At 41.8% G+C, this 18,672-nt stretch overlaps 3 protein-coding genes across 7 annotated transcripts in view; 2 read left to right on the top strand and 1 right to left on the bottom strand.

Annotated features, from left to right (window-relative positions):
- The window catches only part of LOC143343942 (uncharacterized), a 34,097-nt gene extending 23,846 nt beyond the window's left edge, over positions 1-10,251 (top strand). Inside the window, exons 8-10 of one of the 3 annotated variants that reach the window (XR_013080035.1) lie at positions 731-6,271; positions 6,339-8,125; positions 8,278-10,251. Coding sequence is in view for 2 of the 3 variants with exons in the window: in XM_076769373.1 (XP_076625488.1) it covers positions 731-6,271; positions 6,339-6,508 (5,711 nt within the window). In the remaining variant the exon portion in view is untranslated. Of the gene's footprint in view, positions 1-730; positions 6,272-6,338 lie in introns of all 3 variants that reach the window. The other 2 variants (XM_076769374.1, XM_076769373.1) reach the window with 2 other exon arrangements.
- Positions 10,252-10,444: 193 nt separating this feature from the next.
- LOC143343944 (COMM domain-containing protein 4) lies at positions 10,445-18,269 on the bottom strand. Of its 2 annotated transcripts, none has more exons than XM_076769379.1 (8): positions 18,185-18,269; positions 11,715-11,758; positions 11,547-11,618; positions 11,384-11,449; positions 11,183-11,222; positions 10,889-11,089; positions 10,654-10,800; positions 10,445-10,575 (listed from the first exon to the last, which is right to left on the bottom strand). In XM_076769379.1, exons 2-8 carry the CDS (start codon positions 11,715-11,717, stop codon positions 10,538-10,540), a joined length of 567 nt encoding a protein of 188 aa, XP_076625494.1. In that variant the 5' UTR covers positions 11,718-11,758; positions 18,185-18,269; the 3' UTR covers positions 10,445-10,537. The 2 variants fall into 2 exon arrangements, with proteins under 2 accessions (XP_076625494.1, XP_076625493.1); XM_076769378.1 differs by having other exon boundaries at positions 11,715-11,763; positions 18,189-18,253.
- On the top strand, positions 13,677-18,076 carry LOC143343943 (uncharacterized). 2 transcript variants are annotated; one of them, XM_076769377.1, is made up of 7 exons: positions 13,677-14,004; positions 15,546-15,707; positions 15,915-16,036; positions 16,372-16,583; positions 16,656-16,771; positions 17,050-17,179; positions 17,339-18,076. In XM_076769377.1, the coding sequence occupies exons 2-7, from the start codon at positions 15,548-15,550 to the stop codon at positions 17,466-17,468; spliced, it is 870 nt and encodes a 289-aa protein (XP_076625492.1). In that variant the 5' UTR covers positions 13,677-14,004; positions 15,546-15,547; the 3' UTR covers positions 17,469-18,076. The 2 variants fall into 2 exon arrangements, with proteins under 2 accessions (XP_076625492.1, XP_076625491.1); XM_076769376.1 differs by having other exon boundaries at positions 16,372-16,771.
- Positions 18,270-18,672: the final 403 nt, after the last annotated feature.

The raw sequence follows: 18,672 nt of genomic DNA on the forward strand, positions 1-18,672 counted from the left end.
CCGAGCACCACCGAAGAAAAGCCCGATTTAAAAGAACTCGATAAGTCTAGATCACCTAGTATAGCTAGCGTTGCCGGAGAATCGAAGCAAGAAGTGCTGGATCGTTCAAAGACACCGAGCACCACCGAAGAAAAGCCCGATTTAAAAGAAGTCGATAAGTCTAGATCACCTAGTATAGGTAGCGTTGCCGAAGAATCGAAGCAAGAAGTGCTGGATCGTTCAAAGACACCGAGCACCACCGAAGAAAAGCCCGATTTAAAAGAAGTCGACAAGTCTAGATCACCTAGTATAGGTAGCGTTGCCGGAGAATCGAAGCAAGAAGTGCTGGATCGTTCAAAGACACCGAGCACCACCGAAGAAAAGCCCGATTTAAAAGAAGTCGACAAGTCTAGATCACCTAGTATAGGTAGCGTTGCCGGAGAATCGAAGCAAGAAGTGCTGGATCGTTCAAAGACACCGAGCACCACCGAGGAAAAGCCCGATTTAAAAGAAGTCGACAAGTCCAGATCTCCTACCGCAAGCCCTACCGGTGACACTAAGGAAACACCGATTGCTTCAAAGACACCGAGTACCACCGAAGAGAAACCCGATTTGAAAGAAGTCGACAAGTCCAGATCTCCTACCGCAAGCCCTACCGGCGACACTAAGGAAACACCGATTGCTTCAAAGACACCGAGTACCACCGAAGAGAAACCCGATTTGAAAGACGTGGACGATAAATCTAGATCACCTAGCGTAACAAGCGTTCCTGGAGAATCGAAAGTAACTCTAGATCGATCAAAGACACCGAGCACCACCGAGGAGAAACCCGACGTAACCGATGTCGACGAACAACCAGTTGAAAAATCAAGATCGCCTAGCGTGATAAGCGTTGCTGGAGAATCAAAAGAAACTCTAGATCGTTCGAAGACACCGAGCACCACCGAAGAAAAACCCGACTTGAAAGATGCGGACGATGATAAAGCAGTCGATAAGTCTAGATCACCTAGCGTAACAAGCGTTACTCGAGATGCGAAAGATGCGTTGGACCGTTCAAAGACACCAAGCACTACCGAGGAGAAACCCGACTTAAAAGACGTGGATGAAAAAATAATCGACAAGTCTAGATCACCTAGCGTATCGAGCGTTCTCGGCGAATCGAAGGAACCTCTGCTGGATCGTTCCAAGACCCCGAGCACCGCTACCGAAAAGTCCGATTTCAACCAAGTCGATGAGAAATTAATCGATAAGTCGAGAGACGCGATAGATCGAGAGAAATCGGCAAGCATCACCGAGGAAAAGTCAGATCAGGTCGAAGATCAGCCAGAGAAGTCTAGATCAGCCAGTGTGGCCAGTGTGGTTTATGGGGAATCAAAAGATGCGAAATCTTCTAGCATTACCGATAAACTCGACGAGTCGAGATCGCTGGATCATCCGAAATCATCGAGCGTTGCTGACGACAAACTACACTTGGCAGACGTCGACGCAAAGACGTTTGATAAATCTAGATCGCCTAGCGTGACAAGCATTTCCGGAGAGTCTAAATCCGTCGTGGATCATTCAAAGTCACCGAGCGTTGAAAAATCCGAATTAACAGATATCGAGGGAAAGAGTACCACTACCGAGAAACCCGATTTAATGGACGTTTACGATAAAGTAGAGAAATCGAAATCACCTAGTCCTGCCAGCGACTCGAAAGAAACTCTGGCCCATTCCAAGTCACCGAGTATAACTAGTCCTGCCAGTGACTCGAAAGATACTCTGGCTCGTTCGAAATCGCCTAGCGTTTCCAGCGAAAAGCCTGACATCAAGGACGTCGACGAAGTGACGATCGGGAAATCGAGATCATCTAGCGTGATAAGCGTTCCCGAGGATTTAAAAGAATCTACGGATCGTTCAAAGTCGCCAAGTACTACCCCCGAGAAACCTGATTTGAAAATCGCCGAGGAAACAGCAGCCGATAAGTCGAGTATAACAAGCTCTGCCGTCGATAAAAATCGTTCAAAATCACCGAGCATTACTAGCGAGAAGGTCGATTTAACGGACGTCGATGAAGAAGCAATCGATAAGTCTAGATCCCCCAGCGTGACAGCCGTTTCCGCGGAGTTGAAACAAGATCGATCCAAGTCATCGGATTTAAAAGAAACCGACAAGTCTAGATCGGGCAGCGTAACGTCTCCGAGCGATTCCAAGGATACGCTCGACCGTTCGAAGCCTCCTAGTGGCGACAGCGACAAGTCCGATCTAAAACACGTAGAGGATAAGGCTAGATCCGCTAGCGTGATCAGCGTTCCCGGTGTTTCCGAGGAAACGTTAGGTATGAAAGACACGTCGAGATCGCCGAGTGCGACCAGTATTACCAGCGAGTTCAAAGACGCGACGGATCGTTCCAAGTCACCGAGCATCCCTGGCGACGAAATCGATCTAAGAGACGTCGATACGAAAGGTGTTGATAAATCAAAATCGGCCAGCGAAGCGAGCGTTCACGAAGAACCCGTAGTAGATCGTACGAAATCTCCGAGCCAGACTAGCGATCTAGGAGAACCGAAAGTGCCTAGCGATGAAAATCGATCGGATTCGAAGGAATCCGCGGAGAAAGTGATCGATAAGTCGAGATCACCAAGCGTGAGCCAAGTTCCGAAAGAATCCAAGGAATCGTCGCCGTCGCCGTCGCCGTCGCCGCCACCGCCGCCGCCGCCTCCGCTCGTCGATTCTACAAAATCGCCGAGTCCAGATAAAATCGAGGACGCCAGCGAGTCGCCCGGACCTGTTTCCGCCCTCGAGGAAGTGAAAAAGAGAACCGCGGAAGAAGATGTTCAAGTATCGAGTTCACAGATGGCCGATAGGTCTCGATCGCAGAGCGTTCAATATACAGGAGATAAGACACCTTTAACGAGATCGAGAGCCGCGAGTATATTCGAAGAGAAGCCGTGTTCCGCGGAAACGGAGAAAACCGCAGGAAAATCGTTGGACGAAGAAAAGGAAGCGTCCTCGTCTTCCGAGGCGTCGGCGAGCGCAGAGGAGCTGAAAAAAATCAGCGTCGCTGTTACGAAAGCGATCGAGAAAGAGTTGGGAATTATGTACGAGACGGAGAAAGCAACAAGCGCTACAAGAGTCGGTAGTAGCAGGGTCGATATCGATCGAGAAGACGAGCGAGAGGACATCGTAAAAGTGACATTCGAGAAGAGGACAGCCGTGTTGAAACATATTTTGGATGAATACGTAGGTAGGAGAAAGAAGATTACAACCGCCGTAATAGAGGAATTAGTTATGATTTATTCGGTGCCAGAGTTCGTGGTACTGGATATCATAAAAATGATCACTACGAGCGGAACCATACGCAGAGAATCGATCGTAGACATTGACGAGGAGGAGGAAGCTGCGATGCAGGATCCCAAGAAACGATCCGAAATTGAAAAGTATTTAACGGACGAGTTTGTTGTTAAGGGTAAGAAAATTACGTCGGCCGTTATCGACGAAATTTCCGCGTTGAAAAACGTGTCGCGAACGATTCTTGTAACCATCGTAAAAGAGATGATCGTTAAGAATCATCTGGCGGCAAGTTCGATAATCGACAGCGAGGTAGAGAAAGTTTGCGAAGAAGATGAGAAGCGAACGGCGTCGAAGGAGAGTTTCATGGAGCTATCAGTGGCGCAGGATCACCAATACAGAGACAGAAAAGACGCGAGCGGCGGTTCGAGAAGTCCTAGCTTGAGCTCGGAACCGATCGCGTCCGACAAATCCACACAAGACAGTCCCGTTCGTTCCGAGCCGCACATCGACGAAGAAATCTCGATTTCGGAAGAGAAGAGGACGGAAATGGAGAAACTTTTGGAAGAAGAATACATAAAGAAGGGGAAGAAAATCACGGAAGAGATTCTGGAGGAGGTGATCGTTCGAACCTCGTTGCCTCGATACATTATTTTGGAAATAATCGAAGAAATAATCGTGAAGAAGAAAATGTCGAGAGAGCTGGTGGTCGACGGGGAAATCTACCAAGACGGGGCGGACGAAAGTTACGAGAAGGACGATTATCGTTACGAGAAGTCTCCGGAACCCCGATACGAACTCGCAGACGACGGAATGAAATCGTCTTACGGTTACAAAGCGGCCGAATACTCGCCGGATGCTCGCGGAAAGCAGTTGGACACGTCGATGTCCGACTACCCAATCAGCTACGAGAGCCAGTTTCACAAAGCGTTCGTGGGTGGAATGACTGAAATTCGTACCACCCACATCACGACGCTCTCAGGGAAATCAACGCCAGACATAACTCGCGACGGAACGCCAGACTCGACTTCCGAACCGACGGCTTCCACCGTGGAAAGAGTCGAGGATAAATCGACGGTCGACGGTAGCAAGTCGTCCGATGTACGCGTGTCGCCGGACAAAGGCGCGATCACGTGCCCCGTGGAAACGGCAGAGATTAAATCCACGCAAATAGTCACCGTACTGAAAGACAGCAAGATCGGGGAGCCGGAAGACTTGACGAAGCCAGAATTGGACAAACTGTCGACGACGATGGTGAAAAGAGTCGAACGGCCCGAGGACGAAGTGATCGTAATTAAAAAGATAGTGAAGCGAGAAGTGGTGGACGAACAAGAGCCCGAGATAATTTCGGAAACCATCACGAAGCGAGAAATTCCGGCCCAGGGCGATCCCGAAACCATTCGAAAGATCATCAAGCGAGAGATCATCGAGCAAGACGAACCGGTTGTGATAACGAAAGTAGTAAAACGCGAGGTCGTCGAAATCGACGAGACGAAGGAATTGGAAAGAGCGAAAGAAATCGCGACCGAGGAAATTGTTCCGGAGGCTCTGGAAACGATAACGACCAGAACGAAAAAGATTGTGATTACCGAGGAGTCGTCGGACAGCGAAGCAACGAAAGGATCTCTCGTCACTGAGAAACGAGAAGGGGGAGAAGAAGAAACGATCGAGGAAACCGGCTGGGTCTCGACGGAGGCGAAGCAAAAGGATAGACAGCCGATGTCTCCTCTGGTTCGGGACATCGTGTCCGACGTGGCCGCTAGTGGCACCGGATCCGGAAGATCCACGCCGGACAGAAGATCCGAGGGCAGATCTTTGACGGGAACGCCGGAAGGTTTCCGATCGGGCGAGGTGATCAGAACGATCATCACGACGACAAAGACGGTCTCGGACGACGGAGAGATCGTGACCACGACCAGGGAAGTGACGGAGACGACCAACGAGAAAGGCGAGACGGTCGTGTTGGCGGAGAAGGTCGACGTGAAGGTGGACGAGTATCTGCCTAGCAAAGATGCCGCCGAATCGGCGATCAGCAGCATAATCGGCAGCATGAAATCGTCCGAGTTAGGGCACTATTCTTCGGCGAGCGACACCCAGGAGATGTCGGAGCACGCCGATAAGGGGGACGCGTCGTCGTCGGTCGGATTCTCCGCGGCTGCGATGAGCAGCAGCTTCTACGGCGAGCTGCCCGCCGTTCCGCCTCAAATCAGCGCCATGAAGACATTCCAGGAAGACGTCGAGACCGGCGTGCGCAAGAGCACCGGTCCGATTCCGATACCCGGCGATTATCCCTCGAAAATGTTCGCCGTAGAGAAGGAATACGAGGATAAGCCGGACGCCGCGAACAAGTACGCCGACGAACCGGACTTTGACTTTAAGACTCTGATGAAGCGCAACGAGTCGAAAGATTCCTCCGAGTCGTCGTTCGCCAGAGGGTTGTCGCCAAGATACACGAACGGCAGTGTCCGACAAGACGTGGCCGACGAGCACGCGGACCAAAGTACCGAGGACGCGAAGCCCGACTCGAACAAGGACCCGTTGGACGGCTGGGGAACGCCTTTGGGCCTTCCGTCTCCTAAACCGCCGCAAAAGTTCAACTTTAAGAGTACCGTGCAGCCCTCGGACTCGACCGAACTCGGAACCAGACCGAACTGGGGTGAACCGCTCAGGCTGCCTTCCCCAGCTCCCGTGACCAACGAAATTTCCAACAAAGGTACGCCGAGCACGCCGAAGAAGGAGAAGAAACAGGCGCGGAAGGTGCTGTCCGAAAATCTCAAGAACAAGAAACGCTCCGAGAGTCCGGCCAAGAACGAGAAGAAGATCAAAGACTCGAAGAACAAGATCCAACCGGTCTACGTGGACTTGACTTACGTACCTCATTACGGGAACTCGTACTACACGTCGTTGGATTTCTTCAAGAGAGTCCGCGCGAGATATTACGTGTTCAGCGGCACCGAGCCAAGCCGAGAAGTATACGACGCTTTGCTCGAGGCCAAGAAGACTTGGGAAGACAAGGATCTCGGTAAGTGCTTTTTATTCGCGATTGCAAACGATTTATGGATCTTCTCTTGAACTTTACGCCTTTTTAGAAGTGACCATAATACCAACCTACGATACGGACACTTTGGGCTATTGGGTTGCCGACAACGAGGAGATTCTCGCTACGAATCATATCGACCTCTCGCCGTCGGCATCCCGGTGCACCATCAACCTCCAGGACCATGAGACTAGCTGCAGTGCCTACAGACTCGAATTCTAGGGATTGGCAGCCTGCTCAGCCGTAATAGTCGAGTTCTGAGCGGTGTCCAGAAAATACACCATCGCTTCGTTTCTGGACTCGTTTCCATGAAATATCGAGGCGCCGCGAACCGCCGCGCCGTCCCTACCATTCGACAAATCCCACAAACGGGCTATACCATATTCGTTCGCGATGCCCCATCGTCGTGGTCTGTCAAGTTTCGTAGCTTATACCGGGCAGAGGAATTACCCTTAGACTTTATCGCACGAATTCTAGCCAGAATTATTCCTAGATTTAGCTAACCGAACTCTACCAATCTCTTCAAATTCTTCCTCGCTCCTTCGATTTACCGTTCTTCTGCCTCCGACTCGCGTTACAAAAAAAAAAAAAAGAAAGAAAAACGTTAAAACTAAAGCAACGGTAAAATTATCCCTTCTTCCCGCCCGTGTACGATCTACGAACTCGCCTCTGGGTAAAGAGAAATTAGCCTCCGGTGTCTATCCGGTGAAATAATTCGTTTCCAAAGATGCTCGTTACCTGGAAAGGCCGAATAGAGAGTATGCGTCTGGACGCGTTACTGCCAGAGCAAGGAATAAAGGGAGAAACCTAACAAGCAAAGGGCTGTGAAAGATCCGAAGCTCGACGTTGTTTGCAAGATCAAAAACGAAACCTACGATCGATTCCAGAGCCTAGTCACGATCACCGCATCGGATATATCCTACAAATCGACGCAGAATATTACAGTTTCATAAACGGAATCCACTCTCCGACATTAGTATTCGTCGACGATCGGGAACACGCAGAGACGTTCGTCCGAAGCCTCTCCTCGACATGACGAAACAAATACCTTTTTATATTTCGACGCGGTTGCCGCTTTAACAGGTCAGTGGGTCACTAGAAAAGGAGTCTAGGGATATCGAAGCAGACAGGAACTAGGCAACGGTCGATAATATGAACGGCTGTACACGACAGAAGAAATACAGGGTGTCAACGATTAAAAAGTACGACCGACGATGAAGAAACACGATTCTTCGTCGACTGTTTTAATGTTTCGGAAGGCAATAGGTCGATTCGAATTTTAATCGAATTATCCGATTCGCAATTAACGGTCAACTTTCTCGTGGTAAATGTCTATTCGAGTATAGATAAACGACTATATGAATCGTCAAGTATTAGATAGGAATTATCTATGCAGTGTTTCTATACTATAGAGAATAGAAATACACAGTCGTAAGTTTTAAAGGATGAGCTTCGATGGTCGTTAAAAGTCGAATAGATTTAGATGGAAAACCAAACCAGTGATGCGTTAAAGATTGCGAATGTAAATGTTCCATTCCGATAAATTATTCGAGCCCGTACAGAGGGCTGATCTACCGAAAGGGATTCTTTTTCTCGCACCGAGGAAAGTTTAAGTGTCGGACGGCGATAAATTCGTACAATATCCATCCAATGGACAAAGTCCACGTTCGATAATTTTATTGGAGCGAAAATCTCTGTTTAATCACGATCCGTTTAAACCGACGCGTTCCAAACAGAGTTGGTCGCCCCTAACCATACACAATCCGTTCGTAGGCGTTTTCTAGAAGCCGATCGTCTCGTTTCTAGTAAATCAGAATGCCACGTTAAAAAATGAGAAAGGTACCGAATTTAAAACGCGCACCATTTTCCTCTATAATCACGACCCGTTTCAAACAGAGTTGTTTCAAACGTCCCTAACCATACAATCCGCCGTTCGTAGGCGTTCTCTAGAAGCCGATCGTTTTCTTTCTAATAAATCAACAATGAGACAGGTATGAATTTAAAACGCGCACCATTTTCAGATTAGACCAAAACGCGCGATCTATCGCGGTGTCCTGTCGTGTCGTGTCGTGTCGTGTCGTGTCGTACCGATCATGAGAATCGTACGAGACGTGTATAACGTTCGTTCGATCAACGAATATTTCGCTACCCTCGGATATCTTCTGAGAATGCGCAGGCTTCGATATTTTCTCCTAAAGGAATTATTAAATATTTCATTGGTCGTTGTTATCGCGCGCGAGAGAGACGAGACGAGACGAGACGAGACGAGACGACGGTCCTCGTTAAGGGACGCGTCGTCGCTGTTCAGTCTCGTAGCAGAGAAATTTTAATTTATTCAGATTTTTCTACTTACGTACATGTCTCTTCGTTACACAAAATACACGTTTTGTTGACCAACGATCAATACCGGACAAAGTTCTACGAGAACGAGAGACAATGATGTTACGATACTTTTAACAACGATGATGATGATGATAACGATGATGCTGGCCCTGGGTTTAAACATGTATAACGGTAACATCGAAAACTGAAAACGGTTTTACGGTATTTCTTCTGAAACGTGGTGACTAATATTTAATATCTCGATGATTATTATTATTATTATTATTACCATTAGTGGTAGTAGAATTGGTCATCGTTATTCTCACCGCCGATATAACCATCGTATTATCATTATCATCGTCGTTAATATTGGTACCACCATTACTATTACTATTGCTGTTACTGTTGTTGCTGCTGTTCTTTTCGCGACCAACAACGCCACCGTCGCTATCATTACGAGACGATTATTAACGAGAGAAAATTTCATTACTCGTAAATGCAAAGTTAGGAAAGTAAATGTGTGATGACGACGAAGCATGTACCTATGTATTTATGTATTATTTATTGACAAGTAATAAAGACCAGCTATTTAGGTAGGATGTTAAAATTATGAAATCGAATTTAACGGATACGAAAGGCATAAATAAATGAATAAACTAATTATCGATACGTAATGAACGATCGAAGGCACACGTCGACGAGTTTGTGAAAAATAAGAGACGAATTTAAATTGAACGAAGGAAGAGTATAATATATTGAGAACGAGCTTTCACTAAGACAGTTTAGAACAAATATGAAGGTGAGATGAATAAAATATATATATACACACACACGCATACACAAATAAATATACATATATATGTGTCTATATTTATATAAATATGTACATGTATATGTATATGCATATGTAATACGGATGCAAGGGCAAAAGAAAATAGAAAGAAACTTAATTGTGCAAAAAAGAAATAACGATAAAGAATTACGAAATGTGAGCCTCGACACCTGTACGAACCCCTAAATCGCGGTGCTTATCGGGTGTGAGAACGGTGATAGGATTTCATTTGAAAATCTATTTAAAAAGCCGGCTGATATTTCTTTCCAATTAAACACGTATCTGACTCTCGAATTTAACGGGGTAAATGTTCTCGTTCGGTCTTGACGTTCGTGTCCTATGTTTTCCAAAATCCAAACATTTTTCAACTAATTTTAGACCCGATCGAATAAGTCGGTGTTCTCGAATCAAAGCAATCTACATTCTAAGGCACGATAGATCAGAGATATGTTAACTATCGGGTACGCCAAGGTTCTAGTCAGAAAATATCGTTTCCTAATGTTAAAATGTCATCTAGTCATTCACAGGCGGGTCCTCTGTCCTTAACGAGATTGCACCACAAACATAAGCGACTGCAGTCTTTCACGATTATATTATTCAAGTCGCGGTTCTCACCCCTTGAAGCGCATCGGCGCGTCGCGTTTTTCGAATAACGAATTAAAATACTTACTGTGGAGTGTTCATGGTGCTATGATTATTATTATTATTATTATTATTATTATTATTATTATTATTATTATTATTATAGAAATAACAATGTTATGCTATATGACAAAAATGATAATATAATAAATATACATTATAACATAAAGATTATAGAACCCTTTTATAGCCTACCATTTTTAGCACTAGCAATTTCGGACGTTTGTCCTCTAAACGATAGTTACTACGTCAGTCAAAAATAATATAGTAAATTTTTTTTTTATTCCCGATTCATCATTGGTAAACCAATATGATAGCAAGTTTAACACTACTAACATGTGTTTCAACTAAAAGACAAACTATTAGCTATTTCACAGTATACATGGCTGTGTTATTGTTTTATTTGATAAACTGCAGTGTATAATATACGGATACATATTCTGGATATAAGGTGCCTATAGGTTCTCCATTAATGACTTGGCCTTCCGTAATTCTGGGAACGGAGGACAAACAATTAACGAATATTAAATATAAACGTATAGTTATTGATATTTGCCGAGCAAATTCTCACCTGTTAAAAGAACTTGAACGTCATCCTTGGAGATATTGATAGTAGAATTTTCCCCGCTGCCGTCTAATTTCTTCAACTTGAGAGACACCGTAGAAAATGGCGATAAACTATCGCCACTCAATACTTCGATCGATGATAATCGGCTGACTGAACAAATTTTTTAACGCGGATTCTTTTATTTTGTTAAAACGAAAGAACTTTAGCGATATTCGAATGGAATTTAGATCGTAATTACCCCTCAAAGATTGCGAAGACAGAGCAACTGTGATTTGAAGGCGATAATCTGTATACAATCCAGCGATCGTAGCACTATGTTCTCGAGGTAGACCGAGTTGTTGTAGCTCGCTGCTTAGATTAGCGGCAGAAACCCCATATCGAGCAGATGACGAGAAAATTAATTCAAGAGCCGCTATCATAGCCTTTGCATCGTCCAATTCTTTGCGATTAGGGAACAAAACGAACAATAGAATAGAATAGAAAGAACGTGCCGTGTAGCTAATTTTAAAGGAATAAACTTTCTTCTTCTTACCAACTTTAGCATCTTGAGTAATTTTTTTTATTGTTTCTTCCTGCAAACATGGAAGCACGGGAAAAATTATCGAACAATTCTACGCTTACGTTTACGTAGTACGCGAGACATGCTTTATTTATAGTTTTCTTTATTATGCCATCATTTGTTGTATTTTATTTGTCTTTCACCATAGAAAATAAATGATGGATTTTCACTTACGTCAAGTTCTCCTTTTATAAGATATTGTGCAACCGTTTGACCCAATATGTTGATTTTTATAGATGTCTAGGAACAAAGAAAACAACTGTGAAACTGTACTATACGCTTGTTCGTTTTTGTAAAATGAATCGAAACTATACGTAGAATAGATTAAAGCTCGTACCATGCGGGACAAAGTGTTGATTTCTGCTAAGAGCCAATCGGGGCAATCTCCATCGCCTAGAAATCGGAATTTCTACGGACAAGTAAAAAGCAAGAATGCCATCGTTTTAACAAATATCATAACTTAATGCACGCATTCTTCGGTTATATGTAGAGAGCGTTATCTCACCATTTTCAATAGTTTTTCTTTTAAATATGCGGTGAAAACGGTTCCTTATCTGAAAATAATGCTAAATATTTAAACGGTAAAGAGAAAATATCATAGAAAAGAATAAACTTTAGTTCTTCTACTCGTGCATTGCGTATACTTTTGTTCCAAATAAAACACGACAAAGGAAGTTCGATCCTTCTTCGAGGACTGCTTAAATACGATTGCGTGTTCCTACATTCTGTTCCACTGTACTAATTTTCTATTCGTTTGGAAAAGTTAGTCGAACGAAAGACATCGAATATAATTACGTGTGCTCGGTCGATTTTTACTTGACTGGATTACGTAAGAAGTCTGAGCATTAAGCACGACTTTCACACACTGTAAAATTCTTACGATTATGCGTACCGTTTGCGATGCACAAAGGAAACAGAGTATCTCGTTTTTTTTGCAAATTAACACCTTGGATAAATCTGTAAAATTTATTTTGTTTCGACGAATATGTGAATAACTTGAACCCTGTCGTCCAACTACTCGATGATTTACAAGAACCAATCACGTTTTGGTAATTTCTTATCCATATGCCGTGGCGCGTCCGTGAAACAACAAGTGTATTATTACTCATTCGAGTATTATCATTTACTTGGATAATTTCATAGAACCGACAGTGGTAACGATTTTTGTTAACTGTATTTCTAACTCTACCGTTACTTTTCTTCTACGTAGTATCGTATTATACATCCCAATGTATTTTAACGAGGAAACCTTCCAAGTTACAACGACCTCAAGAGTCGATTGGAACGAACAATCTTTGGAAAAGAGTTTTCTCCCTAGAGTCGCGTTTCCAGCTAGCTATTCTATTCGCTTTGCAGCAATAAGAAAAGTCATTATTCCTCCATACTTAAACGAGCATACATATACACCATCTACTCGTTGATAATTACCTCGTATTAAGAGACAACGGAAAATCGGCTTGACGGAATTAGAGAGTTGTTGTCACGAGAGTCTGACAACAAGAAACAACGACTCTGTAAATTGTGCTCTTATTACCGTTACTTTGGAAAAATAATACTCGTGTACATAATACTTGCATACTAGTAATTAGAAGCTAGAAAGATAGTAACGTCTTTAAGTATTTTGTTAAATATCAAACCTGAAATATTACGTTGCATGGAACGAAAATTTACGATGGCAACGTGCGATAATCTTTTAGGACGCGAAGTAACACATTTTTAACCTTTACGCGCATATGCTACCCCCATTTTTCCCGCATATTCGTTTCTTTTCTTAATTTTAAAAATGTTTTCTTACTTAAAAAATTGTACTTTGAAAATGTCAACTAACAAAAATCTGCTAAAATACACCTGGAATATGTACATACGCGTCGAATCGTTGTTTCGATCGGATAATCCATCCTTTGCATTTGAAAAGAAAACTATCTTTGAAAAATTTCCAATATTAATTTTAATATCGACATAAAGTAATCCAACGACGAACATACCGCGATCACCAATTATCTAGATTCTAGAATTTAATTTTCGCTCTTATATATTTATGCAAAAAGTGAAGATTAAATAATTCGAGACTGATTCGATATCGTGTATACATAGACTGATATACATATTCTTTCGAACCATAAATTTCTATCGATTATGTAAAATAATCAAGCTCGCGGCATATTATTATTTCGTAAAAGTATACTACCAAATGGCAATGTTAGATAACGTTAAAAAGTTTGATAAATGTTGGATACAATGTTCAAGTGGTTGGAGTTGTCTGAGAAATTAGAAAAGAGGATAGAGGATAGAGGATACATTTAAAAAATTTTAAAACGGTTTCCAATCTGATTATCGGTATGCATAATAAATAAATAAATGAAGAGAAAAGCTCGTGTGTCCCGATGAAATATGCAACGATTACCGCGGTAAAAATACAGAAACAAAAATGGCTGTAGCAGCAGGGAAGTAGGGATGAAGATTCGAAATGGAGAGGGTTGTAAACGCGGAGAAACCGAGCGACAAAGACATTGAGACACCGCCGAGCAATGATGGTAAGCGTGAAAGAGACGGTTAACAGAGCAGGGGTTGACTTTTTGGACCAATCGGAGAGCGCGCTGGCGGAACCGCGTGCCGGGTATAAGAAGAGCGACGCGTATCGTTCCTGGTCATTGTATAACTTATTTTACTCCGAAGCTTGTGCTATGTTTATCGCATATCGGTGAAAATACAATTTTATCGACTTATTCGAGTGATCGTAATCGTTGCGTCGCGAGAACGATCGTTGTGCTCCATCGAAAAAGGCTCCATCGAAGGTGAGCGCAACACGCACTTAACATAGGCAAACGAACGTTGTTACCAGTTGCCAGTTGCCAGTGATTGGTGACAAGTTAAGGTTAATCTCTGGGCAACATTTTTGCTTGTTAGACGAGAATTTTCTCTAGTTTTTACGATAGTCCTGTTACGTTACATGAACAGTCTTTACGAAACAAATATACATATGTCGATGAACATCCGGTGAACATGGACAAAATTATCGATGCTAATTTTTAATCGTTATCTTCGATAAGAAATTAGGACACTCTTTTTTGACACTCTAGTTGTACAAAACGTTTCTCTACGGCGTGACATTAACATGAAATTAAGTGATCGTTTAGAGAGTTGGATCCGCATCGCGAACCTTTACTACTTGTAAGAAGAAGCAAACCGAAATGAATATTTAAAGCATTTCTTGTTTCGAGTACAATAACTAACGAACGATAAAAACGATAATTTTAATTTTTTACCTAGAATCGTACAGCTTTCGTTCCAAATAAATTATTTGAAATTGTTTTGAACTTGCAACGTATTATAGAAAAAGCGACAGAGGTCGTGGAATACGCGTTTTTGGAAAAAAGATTTCCAGTATCGGGGATAAGGCCGTAAACATAAATGGCGTCTGAAAACAAACAAGAACTTCGATGACAGGTTTGAAAGCGTTCGATAACTAAATTTTAACACGCATGCTGACGAAAGTGCATTTCGCCTTCCTCTCTGTTGTACGTCATTGTTTTACTATCATTGTAAAAGCATCGATCGACGAAAAAAGCCTCGATATTAGAAAATGCAATATTATAATTTTTTCGTAACTTTCCTTTCTTTACTGACATTTAAACGCAATACATATTTAAACTACGAGAATCCATTTTCACGTGTACGCGTAGAAACACGTATACGATTATACGTATAATATGTATATTTCTTTCTAGGTATACGATAAATACGACTTCAATAGAAGCATGTGCAATTAGCAGATTATTTTTCGTAAAGAAGATTACAGTGTCTGCTTACGATGCACGCACCATATCACCATTTTCAGCAAAGTTAGAGTTAATATCTTTGTTCTCGCATAAAATCTGATTGTGCATACTACCCACTGTTTTCATCAGACGAAATATCGTGCCCCTTTTCTTTTATTTTTCCAAGAGATTATTCTATTTTAATAGTACAAGTCCGGTACAGGGTGAACCGAGCAACCCGTTACAAGCTGTTTTCTACGAAACCACTGAAAATATTACCATTTTTTCTTTTTTATTTAAATAGGACATAGTATTAATTTTATTATATTCGAATTCAAATTTAGTTTATAAAATTCCTAATATGAATTTAAAGATCACTGGTATAGAACAAAGTGTTTCTTGTTTCGTAGAGTGATTAAATAATTTTAATCTTACGAATACCGTTTAAAGTTTTTCATATTAAACACGAATCATCGCCACGCATCGCTTACGTAGTGTAGGTACGCGGGTAACATGTTTAATATTCCTAATATAATACGTCTGCATCAATTCCTTTGAAAATGATTGATTTGTTTTAGACATGTGGATGTCGTCTCTACCAATTGTCTCCCTTTTGATATGCGTGGTTGTCGGAAATCCCGAAATCGACCAGTTTAAAAATGGGAGAAACGTGTCGAAAGAGGGGTTGTTCGAGGTAGAAAAAATGAGAAAAGAACCCGATCCAAACGCCATTGTAGCAGGTAACTATACATTTCTACATATACGACACACGAATGTATAATACGTATGTATCTTAAATTTAAAAACGTTAGGAAATGAATTTTATATAAATTCGATGAATCTCTTTATGTAAAAGTGGCAGACACTGTCCGCAATGGGTTTATACATTAAGGTTTTCTGAATTATACTTGACGCGAAAGGAATGTAGAGATGCATCTTGATTTTAGAAAATGAAACGCAACACAATAAAAACATCGAGTGTGATCTAGGGGTCGATTCGAACATGAATATCGCTGCGAAGAAAAGAACAGGTACAGAATCGTCGCTCGATTTGACTCCAAAGGGCAAGGTGAGCTCGAGTTATTATACGTCGCATTGTTTTCATAGTTCTTCCAAGGCAGGCGGCACGTCAAACAATTCATTTTTATTTAAAACTAATAAACGGTAACTTAATTTATTTTAAAACACGCGTGGATATATTTAAATTATCTTATTGCATTACCAAGTGGTCAAGATTTGGTATGAAATCTTGATTCGATTCGAACAATTAATCTTAATCTTCCAAAGTAGTCAGCCATAAAATTCAATTGATTGGACAGCGTGTTTGACATGCCTGTTCCTAGGATTATTCGGCTGTTGTAAAAGTTAGGCGGACGATCGTTAAAAACTAATTTTCTGCCGAAGGAATTTCAGGATTTATTTCAGAAGAAGGATCGTTGGGTTTACTGGTGGGGAGACAAGAGGGTAAGCTTGTACGGACCGAACCTCTGCATTCGTGAATCCATTCGCGTACCATTCGATCAAGGAAAACCGTCGTACTCTCTGTCAAACGTTCTAACTCGAGTGAAACGGGACAATTTTATGTACGATCGAAACGAACGGGACAACCGGGGCAGGTTCGACGATGGAAACAATGATAAAAAAATGTCGAAAATTGGGACAATTAAATGGAAGATTCCGTTTTATAGTTGGGGCGGGAAGAGGGCACAGGAAACGTTCGATCGGAAACCCAGTCGCGTGCAATACCTGATGACGATTATGAGACCCACTCTTAACGATGCTCGTGTATTCAGCAACTTGAAAGGTCAGTGACATGTACCATGGCAACATAAAGTCTATAGTATCGGTATCGGTATCGCTGTTGGACGCGTATTGGAAATGAACCGCGGTTTTAGAACTCTTTGAAAATTATTAGCATCATGTTTAATCTAATCAGATACGCCGAGGTTATCGAAATTACTAAAACTTGCGTCGATCAGGGCAGGTAATTATATGTATACGTGTATGCTGTATCAATTATAGGTTTCGAGTTTGTTATCGCTATTACGATTTTAACATTAACATTATTTACACGTTTTCAAGATAAATTTCTCAACGGAGAAACCATTGAAAATGCCATAGACGAAAATGAAAACCCTGTGCACGTAAATAACGAGACAAACGAGAACGATTACCCAACGGAAGAAGAAATTATCGACGACGATAACGATTGGTTTGTAATATCAATGCTGATGTCAAGAGCATTTTTCTTCCTTCGAGTCTTTTAATGTTTCTTATTTATTTATTTATTTATTATTTCAATCTATTTTTTATGTAATGTACGTGCATTAGAGATGGATGTACGAGATCTCGAGTTTATCGTCTATTGCAGGGTAATGTCAACACCTAGCAAGAGGGCGCAACGGCGTGAAGTACGCAACAAAAAGATCAGAAGAAAACCCCAGAAATTCCGTGGACTCGTTCGTTTCGTCAAATCCACCTTCTACCCTTGGGGCGGATAAAATTCATTCAGAACCGTTCCAGCGACTTTTTTTTTTTTTTTTTTTTAATTAACATTAAACCTCTTTGAAATCGGATGTATGCATCAAATTTGTTCGGTTCATTAGCAGCTTGATGCATTTGTTTGCTAGTTTTACTTGCAATCCAACTTTTTCATCGGATTCTCGCGCTACGACTCTTTTCTACATATAGTATAGCAGACTTGTAGTACATATTATTATTCGTACCGCGTTAAAATTTATTTTTATTTACACTTTTTTTTTCTAAAACGTACAATGTATCGTGCACTGCATATTTCTGACATACATACATAGGCAAATGTTTCAAAGTTGTACGAATACCTTCAGATTTCCTTGACAATATAATGTTTATTCGTTATTAATACAAGGAAAGAACAGTACGAAAGTTCTTACTCGTCGATGTTTGTCATGCGTGTAAACGTTAATAGTTGAGTGACAGTAGTGTACATTATCATTATTTAATTAATACAGACGTAATGCAGGCAATCATTCGTACACAACTATAATATTAGTATTTATGGCACGGATTTTAAAACCTACGAAATACGTCGTGTGATGTATTATATGTAAATAAATGCTTGAATGATCGAGATCCACTTTGTGTTTATGTACGAATCTGTATCATGCGTATTGTGGTACGTAAACGAATAATCGGATAAACTCGTTGAAAATGAATAAATTTTTAGAAAATAAATAACTTACCTAACGGAAATTACGGTTTAAACAATTTTGACAGGTTAACGTATGCAGGTTAGGAACGATTTCACCTATGACGTTACATATTAACCAGAGAGAATTAATTTTATAATTCTAGGGGAAAGACACCAGTTTAAGCACCAATAAAAATGTCTGCTCAAAGAAGAAAAGATTTTGATTGAGTATCTGGGCTGGTAATTTTCTTTTAGAGTGGCAAGAATTCAAGATCCAGGGTTTCCGTGGTATAGTAACGCTATAGTGTCGCCACCTTTAGTAAAAGCGTATCGTTACGTTTCATGAACCGTCGTCGTTTCACGAAACCGGTGTGATTTCTGTTTCACGATTTTTCTTTTGATTTATTTAAAAATTTCACGTGCTCTGTTATAATTATCATAGAATCGTCGACTGCTTTCTATCGCTGCCAACCGAAACAACCAAATCGTTTGTCTTGAACATCTGCTGGCTGATGCCTGTTAACCCCATTCTGCTC

This window comes from Colletes latitarsis, chromosome 7 (assembly GCF_051014445.1).
Source record: "Colletes latitarsis isolate SP2378_abdomen chromosome 7, iyColLati1, whole genome shotgun sequence".
NCBI classification, from domain to species: Eukaryota; Metazoa; Arthropoda; class Insecta; order Hymenoptera; family Colletidae; genus Colletes; species Colletes latitarsis.

Bases quoted from the DNA above. Each gene is read 5' to 3' on its own strand.
- LOC143343944 (XM_076769379.1), bottom strand. The intron at 11,450-11,546 runs GTACGAGCTTTA...CTTTGTTCCTAG, and splicing joins TCAACACTTTGTCCCGCATG to ACATCTATAAAAATCAACAT. The intron at 10,576-10,653 runs GTGAGAATTTGC...CTCCGTTCCCAG, and splicing joins CGTTCAAGTTCTTTTAACAG to AATTACGGAAGGCCAAGTCA.
- LOC143343943 (XM_076769376.1), top strand. From the start codon at position 15,548: ATGTGGATGTCGTCTCTACCAATTGTCTCCCTTTTGATATGCGTGGTT. The intron at 16,772-17,049 runs GTCAGTGACATG...CACGTTTTCAAG, and splicing joins TGTATTCAGCAACTTGAAAG to ATAAATTTCTCAACGGAGAA. The intron at 17,180-17,338 runs GTTTGTAATATC...CGTCTATTGCAG, and splicing joins ATCGACGACGATAACGATTG to GGTAATGTCAACACCTAGCA.